The sequence below is a fragment of the Cyprinodon tularosa genome, unplaced genomic scaffold (genome assembly GCF_016077235.1).
Source record: "Cyprinodon tularosa strain WSP-4 unplaced genomic scaffold, ASM1607723v1 ctg251, whole genome shotgun sequence".
NCBI classification, from domain to species: domain Eukaryota; kingdom Metazoa; phylum Chordata; class Actinopteri; order Cyprinodontiformes; family Cyprinodontidae; genus Cyprinodon; species Cyprinodon tularosa.
Genome location: NW_024038933.1, coordinates 801,245 through 823,259, shown reverse-complemented (window position 1 = coordinate 823,259; position 22,015 = coordinate 801,245). Strand labels below are relative to the sequence as shown.

Here is a 22,015-nt window from a genome sequence, read left to right as displayed (position 1 = left end):
CGCTCAGTGGTTCCTTTTTAGAGCTGAGCAGAACCGATCCCCTGTTCTGCGGCTCATGGTTATTACATCAGTAAAGACCAGCAGAAGGCGCTATTGGTTTCACCAGGAAGGCCTTTATTGTTGGATTATTTCTAGAATAGATCAGAGCCAACACCAAGAGGACGAATATAAGCTGTAAACAAATCATGATGAGGTTTTAAAAAAGTCTGACGATCAGTAAAATATCATTAGAAAATAAAAACACAGAAATAAATTCATCAGAGGACGGTGATCTGCTCCTCTTCGTCCTCCTTTTCTTTCTCCTCATCCTTCCTTTCTGGAGTCTGCAGACAAACAGAACCGATCAGAACCATGAAGATCATCGTTTTACAGCCTGCATGTTAAAGGTATGTTGAGGATTTTCATGAATTTTTAAAAAGTCATCTGAGGCTGAGTTTATTAACTTTAGCCATATTCTGAACAAGCTTCCTAGATTCAGGTTTGATCCACGGCCACAGAACAACTGCTCCTCCTTCAGTAAGAGTGTGAGTCTCAGAAAAAACGTGTCCCAGGTGTGTGATAAGCAGCTACTCACCAGGAAGAGGAGAGTGTGGTGGATGATGAATTCTCTGGTCAAGTCGATAATGTCCTGGTTCATGGCATGGAACATGGAAGGTGCCAGAACCACAGCCAGGTTATGGGCCGACATCTTGTTGACCTGAGAGAACACCTGGACCCTGAGACAGAGTGGGAGGAGCTAATTAACAGGTGGAGGTGGTGGCTGAACATGTGACATTATTGTGTGGGACGTTACATGTAAAAGTGTCCAAACAGCACGTTGAGGGTTGCTTTGTTGTCTGCTGGGAGTTGTCGTAGTAACCGTCTGTATTCCTTGAACCTGCTTCGTTCATCTGAAATCACTGAGAGACAGAAGGACAAAGAGAGCAGGTGTTAGCTGGGCTGGAGATGGGTCATCACAACTGGCTTGGTGGGTCAGGCCCTTCTGACACCACCTGCACAGTAGTTTCCCCCTTAAAGCATGTTCAGTGCGGTGCAGGTAAACGGGCCTGTTCATTAGGAAGCCCACAGCTTCTGGTCTTTGGTTCTTCTGTTGTTCTGCAGATTTACTGAAGTTCTTCCTTAACCGCCTCTGGTTCCACTGATTTCTCCTCCATGATGACCTCATCATCACTCCATTCTCATATTCTCAGCCAGACTCTGGACTATAACTGACCCGATCCAGAACATGGAGGATTTGGTCCACTAAGACGTGTCTTTAATTGGACGGGTCCACACCTGACCTCTGGCATCTGACCTTTGGCTGCTACCCTCTGGCATGGTTTGGTTGGCTGCTATTGTGATTTCCATAGCTACCCTCCTCTTCCCACTCAGTTTAATCTGAACTTCTCTTCCTCATCTTTGGTTCTGGTCATCTCAGCTGCTAATCCGGTATGCCACCTGAACAGCACCCTCTGTTTGAATCTCCTAATTTTCTCCTATGTCCAGTCACTGTATTAAAATCTGACCCACCTGCGGTCCAGGAACAGAGATGGTTTGATTCCGACTGGTGATCGTACCAGCACCGCTAAACGGATCAGAACTGAGTGCAATAAATTCTTAACCAGTATGAGGTCACTCCATCCAAACCCAAAACAATTAAAAGTTTCTTTGTTTCAATCATTTTATGAAAAGTTCAGTCGGTACCTGCAGCCTGCAGCCACTGCTGCCGTTCTCCATCAGGGATCAGGTTTTGATGGTCTCGGATGTACTGTTTGAGGGCGGAGCCAACGTCCAGAATCCCCTGCTCATCTGCCTCCAGTGGGGCAGTGTTTGGTGATGTCACCAGTACCTTCAACAGTTCTTTGACCCTGGTTGCGAGACCGCAGCGCCGGTACAGACCCTCCACCCGCAGACCTGCATGCAGAAACAGAGGCCCCACCCACTCAGCTTTCCATGGAAACAGCCTGCCTTACAGAACCGGTCCTGATTCTCCCTCATCTTTTCTGGTACTGAAGGTATTGGACTAAGAAGCTGCTGCTGACTTGGTGTTTTTCTCTGGGAGAACAGTACCAGGTTCTGGTTCTGGTTGACAGTTTGTAACAACCAGAACCGTTGCCACAACTGTCACCTATCAGACAGACTGAACGACTCACCGTAGGTGGTGATGTGGGAGATGCAGCGCTCGATGGCCGGGGAAACAGAACCTCCAATCCCGGCATCAATGTTAGAGTACAGACCCCCAGGAGCTGGGCTCTGATTGGCTCTCCCTGGTTTCTCAGGAGCTGAATCCTGGTTGGCCAGAGCTTTCTGCAGGTGTTGGTTCCAGGTTTCACAGCTATGTTGCTCCTTAAAACGTAAGGATATGGTCCTGAAGAGAGAGAAGACCTTTACCTGTTGATCACCTGTTGAGGGCTCAGACAATCAGAACACATGAAAGAAAAGCTTTCCCTGCTGAGGATTCAATCAGAAATACCGTCAACTGTTTAGCGCCTAAATGAGCTAAACTCAACCTCAGAGTGAAAACAAATGTCTCTAGTCCTGTTAAAGAACTAACCCCTGACTTCACTGATCATTAAAAGAAGACATCCACAGAGAGTTACTACTGCCTGCAAGTAATAGTGGTGTTCTGGAATAGTCCGGATCCAGACACGAGTCTGATGGAGAGTCTCTGCGGGGGAGCTAATGATACCTGGAGCTCATCACCAGATCTAACCCATCAGAACCGCAAAGGAACCTGCTCCACTGAAGAAGGTTTGTTGGTTTAACCTCTGAATGTTGAGATGGACAAAAAACAGTGTCCAGATTTTGAATACTGATTATTGAAGGTGAATAAATTCTGAAGACTGCTCCTCCTTTGGCTCATCAGGAACCAAAGCTTCAGGTTAAACTTCGACCTGCTGGGGGTAGGAATTATTTAGAGCTGGAGTTAGTTTGAGATACTCACTTATCTTGCGTTACCAAGGTGATGGTGTCGTCCTTTATAACTGTTCCTAAAAGAGGAGATGAAATATGTTCATTAAAGGAAACAGACTTTCTACTATTGATCTAAATACTGTTTCTTCTTTCTACTCTGAAAACATGATGAGAAGTGAGATGTTTGATCTTCGGGCCAACTAAACTTCAATGAGCTGTCAGTGTGGAGTGGACACACCCGGAAAGTCCTTTGGTCAAATCATTTAGTCCAGACCAAAGCAGAACTAGGACTGTTTGCTTTCCCATTGTTCTTTTTACAGGTGAGCTATAATTAGTAACCCTGAGTCTAACATCGATGCTCCTGTTGGACAGAAAGGACTTAGTGACCTCTTTGGGGTTTAGTGGTTTTCACAGGACCTGGTCTGCATAGATTGGGTCCTTTGGTGGATACAGCCCCAAAATTAGATCACACCCCTATTCCTGCAGGTTCTGCTACGGTGACTCATTAAGTCCAAAAAGGTTTATTTTTCTGTGGAAGATTAAATGTCTGCTGTTATTTACAGATTTAGCAGAGTAACATTCTCCATGTAACAAGAGAAGTTTGAGCAGCACATAGTTCATGGATTGGTATGCAGATAAGAGAATTATGCTACTTCCAGTTCCTAGAACAACAGTTATATACCATGTTTTTGAGATCTAGCAGCAGATGAGATCAAACTGATACAATATAGATAACTTAAAGAAAATATTTAGTGAAGTTGCTGGAAGGTTTCTGTAGATTCTCAGATTAGTCTGAACCAGTTAAAATACTCACAGACACAAGAATGATCTGATTTTATATGTTCCTATAACATTTTGAATGTGGGGGGTTCTTTCAGTTTTATCTTACTTTTAGAGGCATCTCTGTTTAACACACCTGATTAAAAGGGGATTATTAGTATAACTCTACAGCTGAGGTCTTCAACAGGGGGTCCACGACACCTAGGGGGTCCACTGAAGTACTGCATAGGGGTCATGAACGTTATGGTTGATTAGACTTTTTTCTTTATATTCCCTCCTGCAATTTTTTCCATTAATTGAAATGTGTTTAAATACACATTAACATGAATTCAACGCTCTGATGTAAACAAATAAATGGAGGCAGAAGATATTTTTGCAGTCATCGATGCACACATTCAGTGACACACAGGAGCTCCTTCAAGCTGGGCACCGTTTAATTCACAACACCTGTCCCATCAACCAGGAATCAGAATCAGACATACTTTAATAATCCCAGGGCGGAAATACAATCGTTACATGTATCTATACTCCATACATGACTCAGTGGCTATAGAACCAGTTTGATATAACACAATTTTATACAATATATATAATTAGGGGGGTCCCCGCTCCATGTTGCCATCAGTTACGACTTAGAAATATCTTAAAACAGAGAAACAGCTTTTAACACAGCAAGACATGGGAAAACAAGAAAACCGAGTTTAATATAGAGACAGGATTACAAGAAGTTAAACAGGGTTAAACAGAGAGACCGGATTAAACACAGTAGGACAGGGTTAAATAAAGAGAGACAGTTAAACATGGGGGGACAGGATTAAACACAGAAGGACATGATTAAACAAAGTTAGAGAGGGTTAAACAGTTAGACAGGCTTAAAGACAGGGTTAAACACAGAGGGAAAGGGTTAAACAGAGAGAAACAGGGTTAAAAAAGAGAGACAGACTTAAGCACTGAGAGAAAGGATTAAACAGAGAAAGTTTAAAATATAGGGAGACAGGGTTAAACACAGAAATGGCTCGGTTTTAGGTTTTAGACAGGCTTACACATAGAAAGACAGGGTTAAACACAGAGTGACACGCTTAAAGACAGGGTTAAAAGAGAGGCTTAAACAGAGAGAAAGGGTTAAAACAAACAAATGGCTAATCACAGAGGGATAATGTTAAACAGTTAGACAGATTTAAGCACAGAGAAAGGGTTAAACACAGTTAGATTTAAACAGAGAGGGACAGGGTTAAACACAGTTAAACAGGGTTAAAAGGGATGAACAGACTTAAACAACGAGAAAGGGGTAACAGGGTTAAATTAATAAAGACAGAGTTAAAACAGAGAGTCTGGCTTAAGCACTGGGAGAAAGGGTTTATTGCACAGAAACATGATTAAATACAGGGAGGCAGGGTTAATACAGAGAAACATTGTTAAATAAAAATAGAGTGTTAAGCACAGTTAGACAGGCTTAAACATAGAAATACAGGGTTAAACAGAGAGACAGGCTGAAAGACAGGGCTGAACAGAGATACGCAGGCTTAAACACAAAAAGAAAGGGTCAAACCAGAGAGACAAGTTTAAAAGACAGTCAGGATATCTCTCATTCCAAGAGAGATACCAGGGTGATAGCGGCAAATAACAGACTTTAAATTTATATTTACTTGGCTTTAAATCAACATACAACAAAGCAAAGCTTACCTTTGTGATTGAGCATGCTCAGTTCAAAGCTTAGGGCCTTTTGTGTATCTCTCTTTACAGGGTGGATGCTGACCCCATCCTCCCACAATAACAGCCAGGCATCAGATTGATTGGAAGTTCCTCCTATGTCAGCTATGCACACTTTGCTGACAGCGGAGGCCCCACCCACCTCAGCATATGAGACACCTCCTGGTAGAATGACCTAAAACGCAGGGATGTTATTAAAAGGAGGCCATGATGGATAACTGTGAGGCTGTTCTGAAATCAGATTATATCATTCAACCAACTGATGAATTGCTGTACCTTCAGAATATGAACCAGATGATTCTGGAGCGACTCTCTGTCGTCAGCATCACAGATTATATGATCATTTAATGTCACCAACTCAAACTGATGATCCGGCCTAAAAAACACAGAGTCTCTTATTAGAGGATTGAATGAAACCTCCAGCAGAGTTGAGCTGAGGGAACTTTTCAGCGTTATTTGTTTAAAGTCCTCTAACTATTTCCTGGTCTTTCGCCACCTAGTGAAGGTCAATATTTTGAGTTTGGGTAAAAAAGGAAAATTCAAAAGGCTGAAACTGAAAAATTGAATGTATTGTTTATTTATCACTGGTAATATCTGACAAAGCTGTGTCAGACTGCAGTGAATGTTAGCGTCCACCAGAGGGCTCTTATAATGGATTTCAGTGTCTATTTTGTTTTTAGAGATTAGGAACCAATTCCTCGTTGATGCAGCATCACTGAACCCAAATTCTGCTTTCTGTTCTTCATCAGCCTGAACTCTGTTAAACATGTGGCTCATATTTTTAGGCTGAGGTAAACGATGTTCAGACTTCTGTTTCTAGTTTGATTTGAGGTCCAGGAGTTATTTATAAAAAAACCTTTCTAGTCTGTCTCTTAAGTGTAAGTGGTGGCCTTAAGTTTGCACAGTTTGCTCAGCATATTCAATTCTTCATGTTGAATAAATCTCGGTTTATCCCTCATTGCCTTTTGCAAATCTCTCCTTTTTTGGACACCAACATCAGCAAGTACCTACTTCCTCCAATGCATGGCAGCAGTGGGTTAGGTTAAAAAGTAACACACTGACGCTCCAGTGCATCTTGTAGCAAAAACATTCAGTTAGCCATGAGGGGCTTGGTCGACAATGTGATGTGCTGTTGCTTATCTGGAGCTCTATTCTGTTGCAGGGTTTAAACAAATTTAGTTTTCTTCTTAATGTGTCCATTTGGCTGAAGAACTTAGCTGATGGTACATTTGTTTATGATGATTCAGTTGGTCAAACAACTCATCCCTCTGTTGTTCTTGTTGTTCAATTAAATCTGCCGACTGTTTTGTAATCTAACTGAGCACAATGAATTCAGAAGAGTTTAGATTTACCCGTCTTTGAGGAAAACAGACAGAACTTCTCGCAGGTCGAGGACATCACAGACTGCAGAATCGTTTTCTACTGAGAAGAAAAAACGATCTTCCTCCAGTTTACCATGAAGCTCCTCATCCTCCTCATCTGCAACAGTAACACAGTAACACACACATCATGAACATAAGTGACAGTCTGGAGACTATCCCTAACAGAGGAAGACAAACACGTGGAGCTTTCAGCTGACGCCAAGCGGAGGCCCAGCATGTATGTTAAACTTTCAAAGGTTTGCTTGATGAAAAGAAAAGGACGTCCTTCAGCTACAATGTCTGTGGGTTTCCACCACGAGTGACTGAAATAATCTTCATGTTCATGCTGTGATGGATGAAATGACTAAACGGCTGGTCAATATTTAGAATAAAGAGGAACCCATTTCTAAAACTGGGGGGAGACCAGACATAATTTCTGGTTTTGTTCAGAAGTTACTGTCTACCTTCCTTTTTGAACTTTATGTTTCATGGAAATCTTTCATGAACTGTTTTGGGTCAGCCAGCTCCCTCCTCATTAGTCCAGAACCCGAACCTTTGATAAATGCCCCATAAACAGCCCTGACCTCCTGACCCATTTCCACTGACCAAACATGGTTGGAGCTCATGTGTGGTCAGCCTGTCCAGCTAAACACTAGAAGGCTCCTCTTGATCTTTGCAAAGGCTCACTTTCTTTAGATGGAGGTTTGCCTCAAATTTCTTTCAACATGTTTTGCACAAGGAATCAAAGTCAGTGGCTCACCTGAAGGGCTGGACTCCAACTTTTTATTGGCCGACTGAGGCTGGTGAGGTGGGACCTCTGAGGAGGAACACATGTATGTTAGAACTATTGAGAACATGTTACCCTGTTTGACCAGAATGAGATTGTACCTTCAGGAGATGGGTTACCTGTATACTCGTTGAGGCGCAGCAGCTCAATCTGCAGAGCCTGATTGGCTTTCTCAGCCAGAAGGATGGGGGAGTGTCTCTGTGGGTCTGACGAGGAAACCTGCAAACAGGTCAGATGATTCTGTGAGGACTGGACTGTGTGGGAGAGGGGGGTCTGATGAGCATAGTTCAGAGAGAGAGAGAAACCTTTGCTCCTGAGCAGATTAGAGACATTGTTTCCTCCACGTCTTCCGTGACCACCACCTGACACAGCCTCTGAAACATCATCATCATCATTACTGCCTTCATCAACCAGGGTATAACTGCTCGTTAGTAACCTCTGGAGCTCCAAAGGTTCTCCGCCTCACCTGGTTCATCATGTAGTGGCTGGATGTCAGAGCATGAACTCGTCTGTAGCGCCCCCTGTTGTACTTGTTCTGAATGTAAGTTGACCTCTCTTTCTCTGTTGACTCTGGATGCAACTGTTCTGCTGCTGGCACAGCTGGAGCCCACACCTGATTGGCTAGCCGGTTGCCATAGGCAACGAATAGCTGAAAGGGTTAAGAGTAGAGGATTAGGACTGCTCTGCTGTTCAGCTACCTCCCAAAGGGCTCAGTTCTGAGGCAGGAGAACCAAAGAGGAATCTTTCCAGTGATTACTGACATGAATGTCAGGACAACTGATTGCTCCAAAAGATGGTTCTGAGTAAAGGTGATGACAGCTCTTAACCAGTGGTCTCCAACGCCAGCCTTTGAGAACTACCACCCTACCACGTTTAGGATCATCTCTGCTCCAACAAACCTGAATCAGTACAAGGCCTCTACCAAACCTGATGTGATAATCAAGCCATTCCAACCAGCTGTGTTGGAGCAGGGACATACCACTGATCTCTATTTATTCACTGAATTGCTGATTGCCAGAAAAAAGTGAAGCCACTGTCCGCCATGCTTGTACTCCCCACTCCCACGGAGATATGCAATAAAAAAGCATTTTACCGGCTGTGGGAAGACGTTTCACCAAAAAGCTAATGTGATAACCAAGAAAATCCATATAAACGCTGATGTATCCTGTAGTATAGTATAGAATATACCGTAACATTAAACTGGCTATTTCGGACTGACTCTAAGATATTGACTGATTTAGCCATTGACATTGTGTCTAATGTTAGAAAATAGAAGGTACAGTAAATAGAAAGTAAATTCACTGTTAATGTAAATGTATTAATTCCTTATTAAGTGGATGCTGCTGTCATTTTTGTAGTGTTTGTTGTATTTCTCAATTAAAAAAGTTATGTGCTGAAATATACTGCATATTAGTTTGAGGGGAAAAACCACTCAAACATTTCACCCCCACACACACACACATATATACCATGCATGCACAATTTGCAAATAAAAATACTACAGCATTAACAGACATAATAAATACATGTATATTACATGTACATCATCAATTTAGCACTTTTGGCACATCTGTATTATTGTGCTTCATTAACACATTTATTTTATTATGTTGGATTTTTATATTATGTTATATTACGTTATTTAGATACTTAATTGACTTCATAATGATGCAGACTAATGCAATATGATGTGTCTATTTTTTGTATCAGAAGTTAAAGTAATCTACCGATGCTATGAAACAGGAAGTGTGTGTCAAATTGATGAATTCATTTTTATTCCAAAAGTCTTAAGTCCCCCTGAAAATGAGAACATCATCTTTTTTCGATGCTGTAGCGCACATATTGTTTACATTACGACCGGTCTAACTAGGGAGTACCAATATGGCGGCCGGGGGCTCCATTTAAACACCATACTTCAAACGAGCAATCAGCAACAATCCAATGAATAGAGATTAGTGGAACATACCTAAAAGCTGCTCGGTCATAGATCTTGAGGCCTGAAGTTGGACACAATTATTTAGGTCTGCTTGATTTCCAAAGTCTGATCTGGTCATAGAAGCCAGAGAAGAGGTCTTGACCCTCACAGTTCAAAATCACTCTTTGTGTTTAAAACTGCATTTGTACAAAACAACCACAGCTGCCCAAAATGCTGTACAGAAAAATAAATAAAATATCACAGATAAAAGACAAACCAGCTCAATCATGGGTAAATGTGAAAATCACACAGTCAAAGCAATATGATCCCATTTTTTTAAAACAAAACATGCGGTATGTGACAGAATTATATTAGACAGATGTTCCCTTTAGCATTCTTTACAGTCGTCTGATAATGTTGCCAGCAGGAAATTAATCAGTGGCGGTGCAAGCCCAATTGGCAACCTAGGCGAACTACCACCTCAGCACACGAGATAACTCTTGAGTGTAAATGGCACGCAAAACTGAACTGGACCGTGCCAGACACAACCGAACCGCACTAAACTAGTACTAGTTCATCATTAGGGTGTGGTTCAGTTCTGGCTCGGTTCTCAGATAACAAACAACACATGAGCCGACCAAGGCATCTCCTTACAGTCAGCCTCAGTAATCATGAAATTTCAGATATTCATGAAAATACTAGCTTCCCTACCGTGCCGCAAGATCTCCAGGGATGATGCTGCTTAGCAGTGTGATGACCTCAATGTGTGTTGTTGTTTCTTGTGTCAGTAAGCCCTGATTAGACTATCGTTTTTCGTATCCACTTCCCAAAAGCCGACTTTGTCAAGTAAATTCTTCAAAGGCTGTCTTCTTAGCCTGACTCTCCACAATCAACGAAATATCACAATTATAGCCAAACTTCCTGAATGTTATGGGCACCGCCATGTTGATTTGCTTGTTTCCCTTTAGAAAGCAGTAGCTCCCTAGAATTTCACTAGGACTGTGATGTGTAAACCGTCATAAGGAACCAATCTCGTTTAACTGATCCAAACTTGGTCCGAACTCAGCACGGATCAGTTTTCAGAGGGTGGTGTAAATCGGGCTTATATTGACCATGGCTATTCCTCCTTCTCCTTAGCCAGATGTCCGGTAAAAGTTCAGGGAAACTGAGCCTACTTACCCCACTAACATCCAGCCAAATCTCAGTTACACAGAGAAATTCCAATCATCAGGGTGAGAAAAAAAAAATCCCCTAGAATGAAGGTCATGTTTCTAGGATTCATCAGGCCAAATCTGGTGTGGGTGGCTGGTCTGCGGTTCAGCAGAACTCCCCGCAGAGGCTGCAGGTTGTGTTGATTCACCATGTGCCAGCGAGGATGAGGGGAGCCGGGGTCGTGGGGCAGGGAGAGTTCTTCCATTCTGACGACAGGTGATAGCTCAGAGACACACAATCCAAATAGAATGGCCAGGCACAGCTCAAGATTCAATCCAGGAAGATGAGCTCTGCTTCACCAGTCGACTGCTGCGTTTTCCCCGGCAGTGGAAGTGTTTACCACCATACTCCCATTTAACAAGATCTTCGACATAAAGTTGGAGATTCAGATACAGCAATGTTTGGCAATTATGCACCAGAAGACAGTTGGTATTCAAGGCAACAGACGATACAAACAGACAGTACTGGAAGAAACATTCTGTTGCAATCATGAGATTCATAAGATCTTAATTTTAATTGTCTGGTTTCTTCAAATATTTGGACAGGGTTTAAAACTCCACTAGCAGAAACTCCACTAGCAGATCGTTTCCTGGTAGATGGTGTTAAAGAAGAAAAGAAAGACGGTAATCATGTTGCTACTGCAGAAGAAGACTGGCTTTTGTTTGTCCCTCACCTGTATTAGTGGTTCAGTCCATGCCTTGTTATCCATCTTCAGACTACGCACCTTTGACAGGTTGCTACTCAGAGTACGATGCTGAACTGGATGGATGAGAACATTCAAAACATGGCCTCAGATAATAGACTTGTATCTGTACTTGTCTTGTTAGATCTCAGTCTACATCTACATTTGATACAGTCGATCATAATATATATATATATATATATATATATATATATATATATATATATATATATATATATATACATATATATATATATATATACATATATATATATATGGATTACTGCATAGTCAATATCTACAGACTATGCGTGCTCATCCAATAGGAGAGAATCCTGAAAATTCAAAGGCTGGATGCAATTAGTCTGTTTTTCTTTGAAACCTTTAATCTTTAATCTACCTGGATGATCTGATTGATCTGGATCTATAAAGTGACCCCAGATGAAATGATGGGAATCGGAGCATAGAACTAAACTGAACTGAACAGTTTGCTATCCATCAGCATCTCCAAGGACAGGACATGTACTCAGTGACTCCGTCCCCTCCAGACCATCTGAGATATATTCAGTTCCTACCTGCACAGTTGTGACAGATAACCAACAGGAGATTGACAGATGCCCACTCAGGATTGGGCGCCCCACAGTCACCGCAGACTTTGTTGTAGGGGTTCTCCCACAAACGCATCGCCACATGGCTACAAGACACAGCGCTTTGGATGGTGGAGTTCAAACTGTTCAACCAGAGGGACAAGTCCTTCGACGACTCAACGGACAGGCTGTAAAACAGAAACAAGGTTAGAAACAGAGCTCTACCTAACAGACAAGAGGACGTGATGGGATGGACAGGTGACAGTTCCATACTTGAAGGTCTTGTACGGAGAGACGAGAGAAAAGGAGTGCTTTCCTATAGGTTTCACATTGGCCAGGTTCAGGGGGACCAAGAAGGAGGCAATGCCTAACTGGAAGCTGTCTTTGCTGGGGTAAATCCAAAGGTCATGACCCCAGACCGCAGCATAGGCACGGCTCCGAGTATCCTTGATGGTGATTTGTCCATGTAGCTCAGAGGGAGTGGGGCTTTGCAGGCCACGAGTCGCCAACAGAGATGAGACCCATCCTTCTTGAACCTCTAAGGGACAGGAAGAAGAATAGGGAAAAAAATTAGGAATCAGGGAAAGAGGTTCTACTGAAGCTGATCTATTCTTGCTTCCAACCCTGGATCAACTGCTTTGCATCTTTGTGACAACCAACAGGGCTCTGATGGCTCTGATTCTGACAGATATTCAAGAAACATTCAATCAGGATTCAGTGGATTTCTTGAGAGACAGAAGTTTACTTCTGTTTAGAACATTTTAAAAATATCCGTACTAAACATGACAGGCCTGAGTCTCTGAGTAGTATCTATCAAAACATGTCTCAGGAGGAAGACAACAGGCAACTGAGTGCAAAGCATTGACCTACCGTTGTTATGAGCCATGAAATCATAGCGTTTTTTCCTGAAGTAGACAGAGAAGCGTCCTTTGTCCAGACGCTTAACGTTGGTTATACTGGAAACATGGAACAACACCTCGCTGAACCGGTCCTTCTCAACAAAACAGAGACCTGTGTCAGTGGGCAACACACATAGACTACATTGCTAAAATGAGCTAGGAACCCTTACTGTACGCTTCTTCCTCAGGGACATCAACTGGCCGTCCAACGTCACCCACAGCACACTGTATCTGAGGGACAGAGACCAAGACATCTTGTGATGTCCACATGTCCATCCATCCATCCATCCATCCATCCATCCATCCATCCATCCATCCATCCATCCATCCATCCATCCATCCATCCATCCATTCAGGTTCTGGTTGGTACCTGAAACCCTTCCAGACATCCAGCCAGCTGGCTCTGACCACGGCGCTCTGAGGAGCTGACTCTCCACCGCCTCCCTTCTTCCTGGACACTCTGATTGTTGCCGCCCTGGAGAGCAGACAGACCAAATTGAGGAATCACACAGCAGAACCTTTAATCATGGTTTAATTCCTTAAACTGCTCTGTGTAGTTTTCCCCCTATATGTTCTGGTGGCCTCGCTGGCCAACAAGTTTGGTCAGAATTCACCATCATCAGTCATGGACCGTATTGGAACCTGGTGATTTGTTAATTGGCTCTATCCATTAATGAATGTCTCCTTAGTCTGCCCTTGTTCTTTACACCATCTGCTCACTTCATGGCACTAAGCAGCTGTGGGCAGGACCTGTGTTTAAAGTCTAGGTAGGGCAAAGAAAATCATAGACTTTCTAAGAAGTTTAAACCGTTTGCTCCTGACACCCCTGTGTTTCCCCACTGTGGGACAGCAGAGGATATTTCTCTTCTCATGTTATCTATGACTCCATGTGGTGCATATTTGTGGCTTCATCTGTCAGTGTTACAAAGAATCCAGGATAAAAGCCTTACATGGCTTTTATTTTGAAGGAACAGGAGATTTCTATGAATCTCTTGTTCCTGACCAATGAAAAAGCACAGTGATGTGGATAAAATTGTTTGTACCCATCATTTAATAAAGGAAATACCTACAATGGTAACCAAAAGAAATTGAATATCACAAGAGTAGTAACAAATTACAGTCATTTATGGGATTCTTTATAAAAAAGAATTATATAGAACAATAGCATAATTACTTTTACTAACAGTAAATTATAGAATTCTTCATCAATAAGACTTTAAATTTAAGATTATTGGCACCCCTCTAAATATCACTGGATTGTCTCTGGAATGTCAGGCAGCATCTAAGCTAACCATAGAATCCGAACTGTTTAGACTACTTTGATCCAGATGAACTTTCAGAGTTAGCAAAGTTATCATCTTAACCTAAGCCTTCACATTGTTTGTTAGATCCAGTTCCAACCAAGTTATTTACGGAAGTATTCCCTCTGCTTTCCTCCTCAATTTTAGATGTGATTAATCGATCCCTGTCACAGGGATATGTACCTCAGGCTTTTAAGGTAGCTGTAACAACACATTTCCTTAAAAAAACTATAGATATAGATGACTTGGTCAATCATAGGCCTGGGTTCTTATGAAAATTAAAAACAGAGACCGCATTTACACTGTACACATCACACTGTTAAATCCAGAATATATTTTAAAAGCTGCTTTCTCATATATAAAGCCCTAAATAACCAAGCTCCATCTAATATCAGATATCTGATTGTTCCTAACAGAATACTTCTCTCACCATCTGCAAATTTCCTAGTGGTTCCTAGAATCTCTAAATGTAGAATGGGAGGCTGATATTTCAGCTATCAGACTCCTCTCCTGTGGAACCAACTACCAATTTTAGTCTGTGAGGCAGACATTTAGTACTTTTAATGCTTAAAACTTTCCTTTTTGACAAACCTTATAGTTAGTGTGGCTTAGGTTATCCTGAGCTATCTCTATAGTTATGCCTAACCAGCAGTTTGCTGGTGAGGAGTGGACCAGAATACATTCTGGGAGGAGCGGAGGTCTAACTGACAGGAACAGGAATCGACTGAGAGCAAGGATTTAGTCTAGAGGTTGAACAACTATTATTAAATATTAGGTAAGGGAACCATCATCTTATTCCAGGCCAGGTTCTGTGATTATTTTTCAAAGTAATTCTATTGAAGCACGGCTGATGCATTATTTTTTTTAAGTTATTTCTGTGACCTTCGTGTTTTTTTTCTCACATTAAATTAGTGGAACCAACTGTTTGGTCCACATGTGTATATTTTCTAGAGCTGCTTTCATCAATCAATAGGCCGTCATAAATGTTAAATAGTTTGTTTTTTTAATCTTTGAATATTTAGCAGCACACAAACCAGGAAACGGGAGGACCTCGTCTAACTGAGAACCTGTTCTACGTACCTGGGAGTCCTCTGCTTCACCGGTTTGGTCTTTTTGTTTGGAGGGAGCGGAGCCGGACGAGTCGGCTTCATAGGACCAGATTGGTTGGATGAACCTCTGCAGGAAAAACAAAAACAACACAATGTAACAATAAGAAGTAGAAAAGAAATTATTTTAGCATCACTTACACACCTGGGAGTAGCCGGGTCAGAACCAGGATCTATATCCACAGATCCATCTATGCAACCAGAAGCAGCAGGGCTAGCACCTGTTTCTTCTTCCTCATTGGACGACTCCGTTTCAGCTTCCTCCTGGTTGGTCCAACATCCCAACACTGTGACATATGGATCTTGGTGGAAAGACAGGAACCAGAACTCATTACCCAGTATAATATATAGGATAAGGGAAACATATCAGAGGAAAACACTACAGCAATAATCAATAAATACTGTAGGGTCCAGTACATCTTAGAGCAGCAAACCTTCTATCAGAAGAACTCAATAAAACAAGAAAGTGGAAACTGAAAAAATAAACTACGCTCAGATGAATGTGGATAGGTTAAACCTGGTTTAGAAGAGCTTGAATCAAAAGACATGTCAGGATTTACCAGAACAAAGACAGGATGAAGCCACCAGTACAGTACCTTCTTCAGGAGAATCTGAAGGTGGAAGTCTGACTCCTGCAGTTGGGTCCAAAGATGTATTGACCAGCTGTGAAAGAGCTTCAATCTCTGGACACACATTCAGAAGGACATGGACAAACAGGTGTTACCACACGAAGGTTGCCTCACGTTCCTGGATCAGTCTAAACCAACGTTTATTGGTGTTTGGTCCAGTTACAGGGTATGTTCTAACAGAGCACCGCCAGACACTTTCACCCATCCAAGTTAAACAGATTAACTGACACAAACTGGATCTACAGGAACAAATTGAATTTAAGGAACATGTCTCAGATGATTTGGATCCATGTGATAGTTGTGACAGAGATGCTAGACCAGGAAATGATCTGGTAACCATGGATACTTTCTATCGGGATCCCAGTGGGGGGGTTTAAGGGGGACCTGGGAAGTACTGCTGATAACTTGGACCTGGAATGGCCAATGGCCTGTACTTTTAATGCTACTATATGAATAAGACCTTTGCAGTTGGACTGAAGATTATCTAAAGATTGAACTATTATGAAGACCAGTCTTTGCTTTAGAACAATTAAACTTCTCACAGCTTTTAGGTAACTATGAATAAATTCAGCAGCTACTTCAACATGACTTTGACCTGGTCCTTATTACCATCAACCTACAAATCTCTTAATTTAGAACATTAAAAGTGGTAAATCAGAAATAAGTAAGTTTACCTGCATTTATATCTCTAGATCCAATCTTCTCCACTGGGGGGGGTGGCTCAGCTGAAAGGGGTGGGGCCGATGGATTGGGAATGCTGCTGACAAAGTCAGCCAAGTTGGAGAAGCTGCTCATGCTGCTGATGATGCTGTCTAAACTTTGAGAACTTGAGACTGTGGGAGCCGTTGTTGGGGGGCTGGGGCCTAACTGGGATGGGTTAGCCAGTGCTTTAGCTGCTTCAGCTAAACCAGGTATCGTTGTAGAAACGCTGTCAGTTAGGCTGTCTATGGAGGGCGGAGCTCGGGGAGCTGAGGGGGTGGAGCCATTTATGCTGGTAGCCATTCCCGCCAGAGATGGGATGTTGGTGGCGATGATGTTTGTAATCCCACTTAGAGTTGGGAAGTTGTCCTGCTTTGACCCAGCAGGTAGAGGAGCAGCATCCTTATCTGAGGGGGAGAAGAAAGTGATGTCATCAGATTACATCATTGGAGAGGTGTAACAACTGGGCAATCAACACTTCCTGGTGGCACAGAATTCAACAACCAAGGAGCTACAGCCTTAAACCCCCCATCCCCACAGGGCTTAAACTGTGAAACTGTGTTCCTGGGGGCCCGACCATGAAGGACGCCCGGCTGTGCACGGAAACTAGACCTTCACTTTCTCCTGCTGTATCTGCAGAATCACAAGTGTGAGTTTAGATAACTTCTGAAGTTTTGCTGCCTTGTGGTTCTGATTACAGAACCAGTCCTGATCCAGTAATGCTGCAGGTGGTAGGACAAGCTCACCACCACAGAAGGAAGGCTCAGTGTCTGCTCTCAGAGGCCCAACTAGCTTAAGGGAGGAATACTGGAGCAGACTGGTTGGACTGGTCCTGCTGGAACAGAGCAGCAGCTGGGAAACACCAGAGACAACCTGTTCCCAGAGCACCGCCCTATCAGACTCTGCATGATAGAAGTTAAACTTAGAACTGAAAGTAGAACCACGGTCAGATGATGATGATGACGGTGATAGCATTTAATCTCTTCGCAGAATCTGTTCTGTCTGATTAGATAAGTTCTACTGAATCCGAACAAAAAATCATGCAGGATCAGTCTCAGCGACAGCAGGCCTGATGTTACAACCTTAAACTTCAGGGGTTTTTCCAGCTCAGTCTGGTTCTTGTCACATGATGACATCACTACAGAGGAATAATCTGATTCCAGGCTTACAGTAAATGTTTCTTGCCTCATACAGGAAACATTTGCATTTGAATTATTTACCTGCTGAGAGCAAACTGCTGATTGTAGAGAACAACAAACTGAGGGCTGCAGCTCTGAACATCAGCAGAAGACCCTGTATCTTTCAGCAATAAAACCTTCCAGGGCAGGACCACTTAGCTCCATCTGTTTACATTGATGATTGATAGGTTAACCGGACAATCAGATTGCACCTGAAGTCACCTGTTAACACCTTGAGGTGGAGGAGAACTATGGCGTATCCATCCATTTTAAAATGTAGTCCAGGGTTGTCTCAGAAATCCTCCCTATTTAATATATATAGAACACTATATGATTACGCCATTTTAAATGAGTGTCTGAACTTCTGGAGGATTAAAAAGTAGTGGACTCAAAATTTCTCACACTGCACCTTGAAAAGTACTGGTCCACGGTCACTAGACGAGCAGATATATCCCAAAAAGCATTGTGGAATGTTGTGTTGGCGACAAGAAAGAATAAAAATGGCACAGGCACCGTGCAGGGAGTTATGTGCCCAACAGGGAGCTAAAAGTAGTGATCATCTGACTGAACGGTCAGTTAAATGAGATCACTATTAAGTCCGCTATATAGTCCCCACTCTATATAGTGATTGAGGGGTTTAGGGGATGTGATGGGTAGATGATTGGAGGAGATCTGGATCCAGACAAGAGGTGCAGATAGAGGCTGCTGGAGCTCACAGCTGCCAGTAGATACAGAGTAGGGTTAGGGGTACAGACGTTGGCCCTTTAAGACCAGGGGAACGGACACTGGCGCTTTCAGACCAGGGGAAAGGACGCAGGCCCTTTAAGGCCAGATTCACATACGCTGGCCCTTTAAGGCCAGAGAATGGTCGCTGGTGCTTTAAGGCTGGGGGAACTAACACTGTTGCTTTAAGACTGGGCTTAAATTGTGTGTGAACAGGTTCTGCCTGTGGCTCAATGTTTACCTGTGGTCAGGTGACGCCCTGCAGGGACACCCAGCTGCTGGCTCTCACTGGGCAAGGCTCTGAAACACAAAGGCAGAATTAGCTGAAGTTGGTTTCTCTTTAGTTGCAGGTTGCAGGTTAGCTCACCTGCCCGAGTCGTTGTTACAGCTCTTAGTGCTCCGGACTCGAGGTTTAGGAACCGGAGGAGATGGAGGAGGAGCCATCTGTAGAACAATAACAGAACCATCAAAAGAAATCCACGGATTTGACCATATCAATTCCTATGGGTTGAAGCTGTCAGGAATGTCCATATTAAGTTTCTGAGATTTGATCAGTTAATTAACTATCAGTTCTCCTCTGGTTGGTGTAACAGAAAGCCTTCAGAAGGATCTGGGCCAGGTTCTGAGGGTTCAAAGGCTTTCAGTTTTTGGAATAGAACCAAAGTAGAAAAGAACAGGAGAGAGAACAGAACCTTAAATCTAACTCCTGCTTTATTTGAACATGTTCTAATAACACAAGAAAAAAAGCAACAAACATCCTTCATCCATCCATCCATCCATCCATCCATCCATCCATCCATCCATCCATCCATCCATCCATCCATCCATCCATCCATCCATCCATCCATCATCCATCCATCCATCCATCCATCCATCCATCCATCCATCCATCCATCCATCCATCCATCCATCCATCCATCCACATCATCATCATCATCATCATCATCATCCTCATCATCATCATCATCATCATCATCAATCATCATCCATCCATCCATCCACATCATCATCATCATCATCATCATCATCATCATCATCATCATCATCATCATCATCATCATCATCATCATCATCAATCATCATCCATCCATCCATCCATCCATCTGGTCTTAGGGCCAGCATCATTAAAGTTCCGATGATGTTGAAGCTTTTTCTCCTTTGCCATGTTCGATATGTTGCCCTGGAGCTCCTCACAAAAGCAAGGAGCTTTTAGAAGAAAGGGGAACCTTTCCTGTCTGCATAGAACCAATGCAGATGTTCTGCAGAACTCCTCACTACAGGGTTGGAATATTTATGGAAACTTTTCATCCAGATCAATTTGTTTCCCAAATTAAAGTGTGTCTTTGAAGATGTTCATGTCCTGGACTGAAAAAGTCTGAAGACACCAAGTTTTTCATGCCACCTTCAGTTATTTTGATGTTTAACCAGAGCTCTGCTTGCTACTTTGGAACCTGTTTTCCCAGGTTTTTAACTATGTTCCTTTCCTAAGTCATGTCACACAAACTGGACTGCTGTCAGAAACAGCACCAAAAGGCTCTGTTAAAATCAGAGTTCTTACCTTGGAGTCGTCCTCTCAGAGTCTGTCAGATCACTGCAGCTCACCTGTTTGGATCCGGCTCTACCTGTGGCCCAGGTGTGTCTGACTCTGACTCTTCTTCTTCTTCACGTGTCTGTTCTTGTCTCAGCACTGATAAAAACTTTCTGTTGGATTGATTCTGATCAGGTGCTGGCTTCCTGTCTCTGTGACCTGACTGTTCTAAAGTCTCTGACTCATCTGGGAAGATTAGTGGATCATGTACTGGGCCCGCCTCCTCAACTGGTCATAAGGGGGGGGGGGGGGGGGTCTCTGACAAGTTTAACCAGTTTGCATGTCTCTGCCTGGATATTGGTTGCTCCCAGTGAAGCTTTGTACAGTCTAGCCTCACCTGTTCTACCTGCTGCAGGAATGTGGGCGGGGATTCCTATGGCTATGACGAGTCATTATAGAGATTGTTTGTGTGTGTTTCTTTATTTTAGCCTCTTAGGACTGGTTCTTGTGTATTACCTATCCTTCTGAGGACCAACAGGACTTAATAATAATAATTAATAACTGAACTTTATTAATCTCACATTGGAGTTAGCATAGAGGTCAAGGTTGGGTAGAGGTCAGGATTAGAGTAGAGGTCATGGTTAGGGTAGAGGTCAGGATTAGAGTAGAGTTAATGGTTAGGGTAGAGGTCAGGGTTAGAGTAGAGGTCATGGCTAGAGTAGAGGTCAGGGTTAGAGTAGAGGTCATGGCTAGAGTAGAGGTCAGGGTTAGAGTAGAGGTCATGGTTAGGGTAGAGGTGAGGGTTAGGGTAGATGTCAGGGTTAGAGTAGAGGTCAGGATTAGAGTAGAGGTCAGGGTTAGAGTAGAGGTCATGGTAAGGGTAGAGGTCATGGTAAGGGTAGAGGTCATGTTTAGGGTAGAGTTCAGGGTTAGAGTAGAGGTCATGGTTAGGGTAGAGGTGAGACATATACAAAAAACCAATTAAACTCACACTCAGTGTTGTGGTCAAGACCACCTAACCCGAGACCAAGACAAGACCAAGACCAGAGTGTATCGAGACTGAGACAAGACCGAGACTTTTAGGGTCGGAGACCAGGTCAAGACCAAGACCAGCGCCAGTATGTGACAATAAAATGTTAAAATCACTAAAATTGATCTAAAAGACCCACATTCACATAAAAACACCTAGATATTTAACACACAGAACTGGAATAAACATTAACATCTTTATTTAGTACTTCTGTGTAGTAATCACAGAATTTCAAACAATTAATCAAAGTCGATCAAAATAGTATTTTCTCTGCCGTTCATGAACAGTACATACATTTATGTTGTTTTTAAATGTGCTATTTCAAACCAATGTGCAAAATTCTGTAAAATGTGTAAAACTGAAAAAAAGCCAATCATTTCTCTTGTTTCTCTCTCATATACAGATTAAAGCTATATTATATAACTTTTCTTAAATAAATCTATATCTGTCACCAAGTTGTGAAAATATGTTATGAGACAGATAATTGTTGAAAAAAATAGATTGATCTCCTTCACTGCATTTACCAATGAGACAGGTTATTGCTTGGATTTGAATCCAAGCATCCAATAAAAAGAAGGATCTTAAAGGAACTGATAATATTCTGATGATTAGCGTTATTTCCACGGTTGTGGTCTTGACCGATCTTGAAATAAAATGCCGAGTCCTCAGCGCCCGAGACCGAGACAAGACTGAGACCAAATGCGATCAAGTCCGAGACGAGACCGATACCATCAAAAAATGTTCAAATAAGTACCTCGAGTACTACAACACTGCTCATACTTTGTTATTACACCAGTATATTTATATGAATGGCAATAACAAAAAAAAACAACATAAAAACACTTTATAAAAACAACACATTATTTCATGTACAGGTTTAGTTTTTGTACATAAATCTTGTCCCTCTGAGGCTTTGTGAAGGCAAATCTGTGTTTCGCATGGTCCAAAAAATTAATGTACCAGTTAGCTTTACAATTTTTTATATATAAAAACTTT

At 42.5% G+C, this 22,015-nt stretch overlaps 1 protein-coding gene across 2 annotated transcripts; it reads right to left on the bottom strand.

Annotated features, from left to right (window-relative positions):
- Window positions 1-93: 93 nt before the first annotated feature.
- LOC119785602 (arf-GAP with Rho-GAP domain, ANK repeat and PH domain-containing protein 1) lies at window positions 94-20,243 on the bottom strand. 2 transcript variants are annotated; one of them, XM_038288332.1, is made up of 26 exons: window positions 20,020-20,243; window positions 18,829-18,905; window positions 18,703-18,761; window positions 16,536-16,967; window positions 15,829-15,915; window positions 15,378-15,534; window positions 15,207-15,302; window positions 13,196-13,300; window positions 12,996-13,056; window positions 12,797-12,917; window positions 12,200-12,464; window positions 11,915-12,114; window positions 11,331-11,416; window positions 7,997-8,179; window positions 7,836-7,904; window positions 7,650-7,749; window positions 7,504-7,560; window positions 6,735-6,861; window positions 5,659-5,758; window positions 5,356-5,557; window positions 2,924-2,969; window positions 2,133-2,347; window positions 1,684-1,893; window positions 794-899; window positions 575-716; window positions 94-323 (listed from the first exon to the last, which is right to left on the bottom strand). In XM_038288332.1, the coding sequence occupies exons 2-26, from the start codon at window positions 18,903-18,905 to the stop codon at window positions 258-260; spliced, it is 3,369 nt and encodes a 1,122-aa protein (XP_038144260.1). In that variant the 5' UTR covers window positions 20,020-20,243; the 3' UTR covers window positions 94-257. The 2 variants fall into 2 exon arrangements, with proteins under 2 accessions (XP_038144260.1, XP_038144261.1); XM_038288333.1 differs by having other exon boundaries at window positions 18,703-18,764; window positions 18,838-18,905.
- Window positions 20,244-22,015: the final 1,772 nt, after the last annotated feature.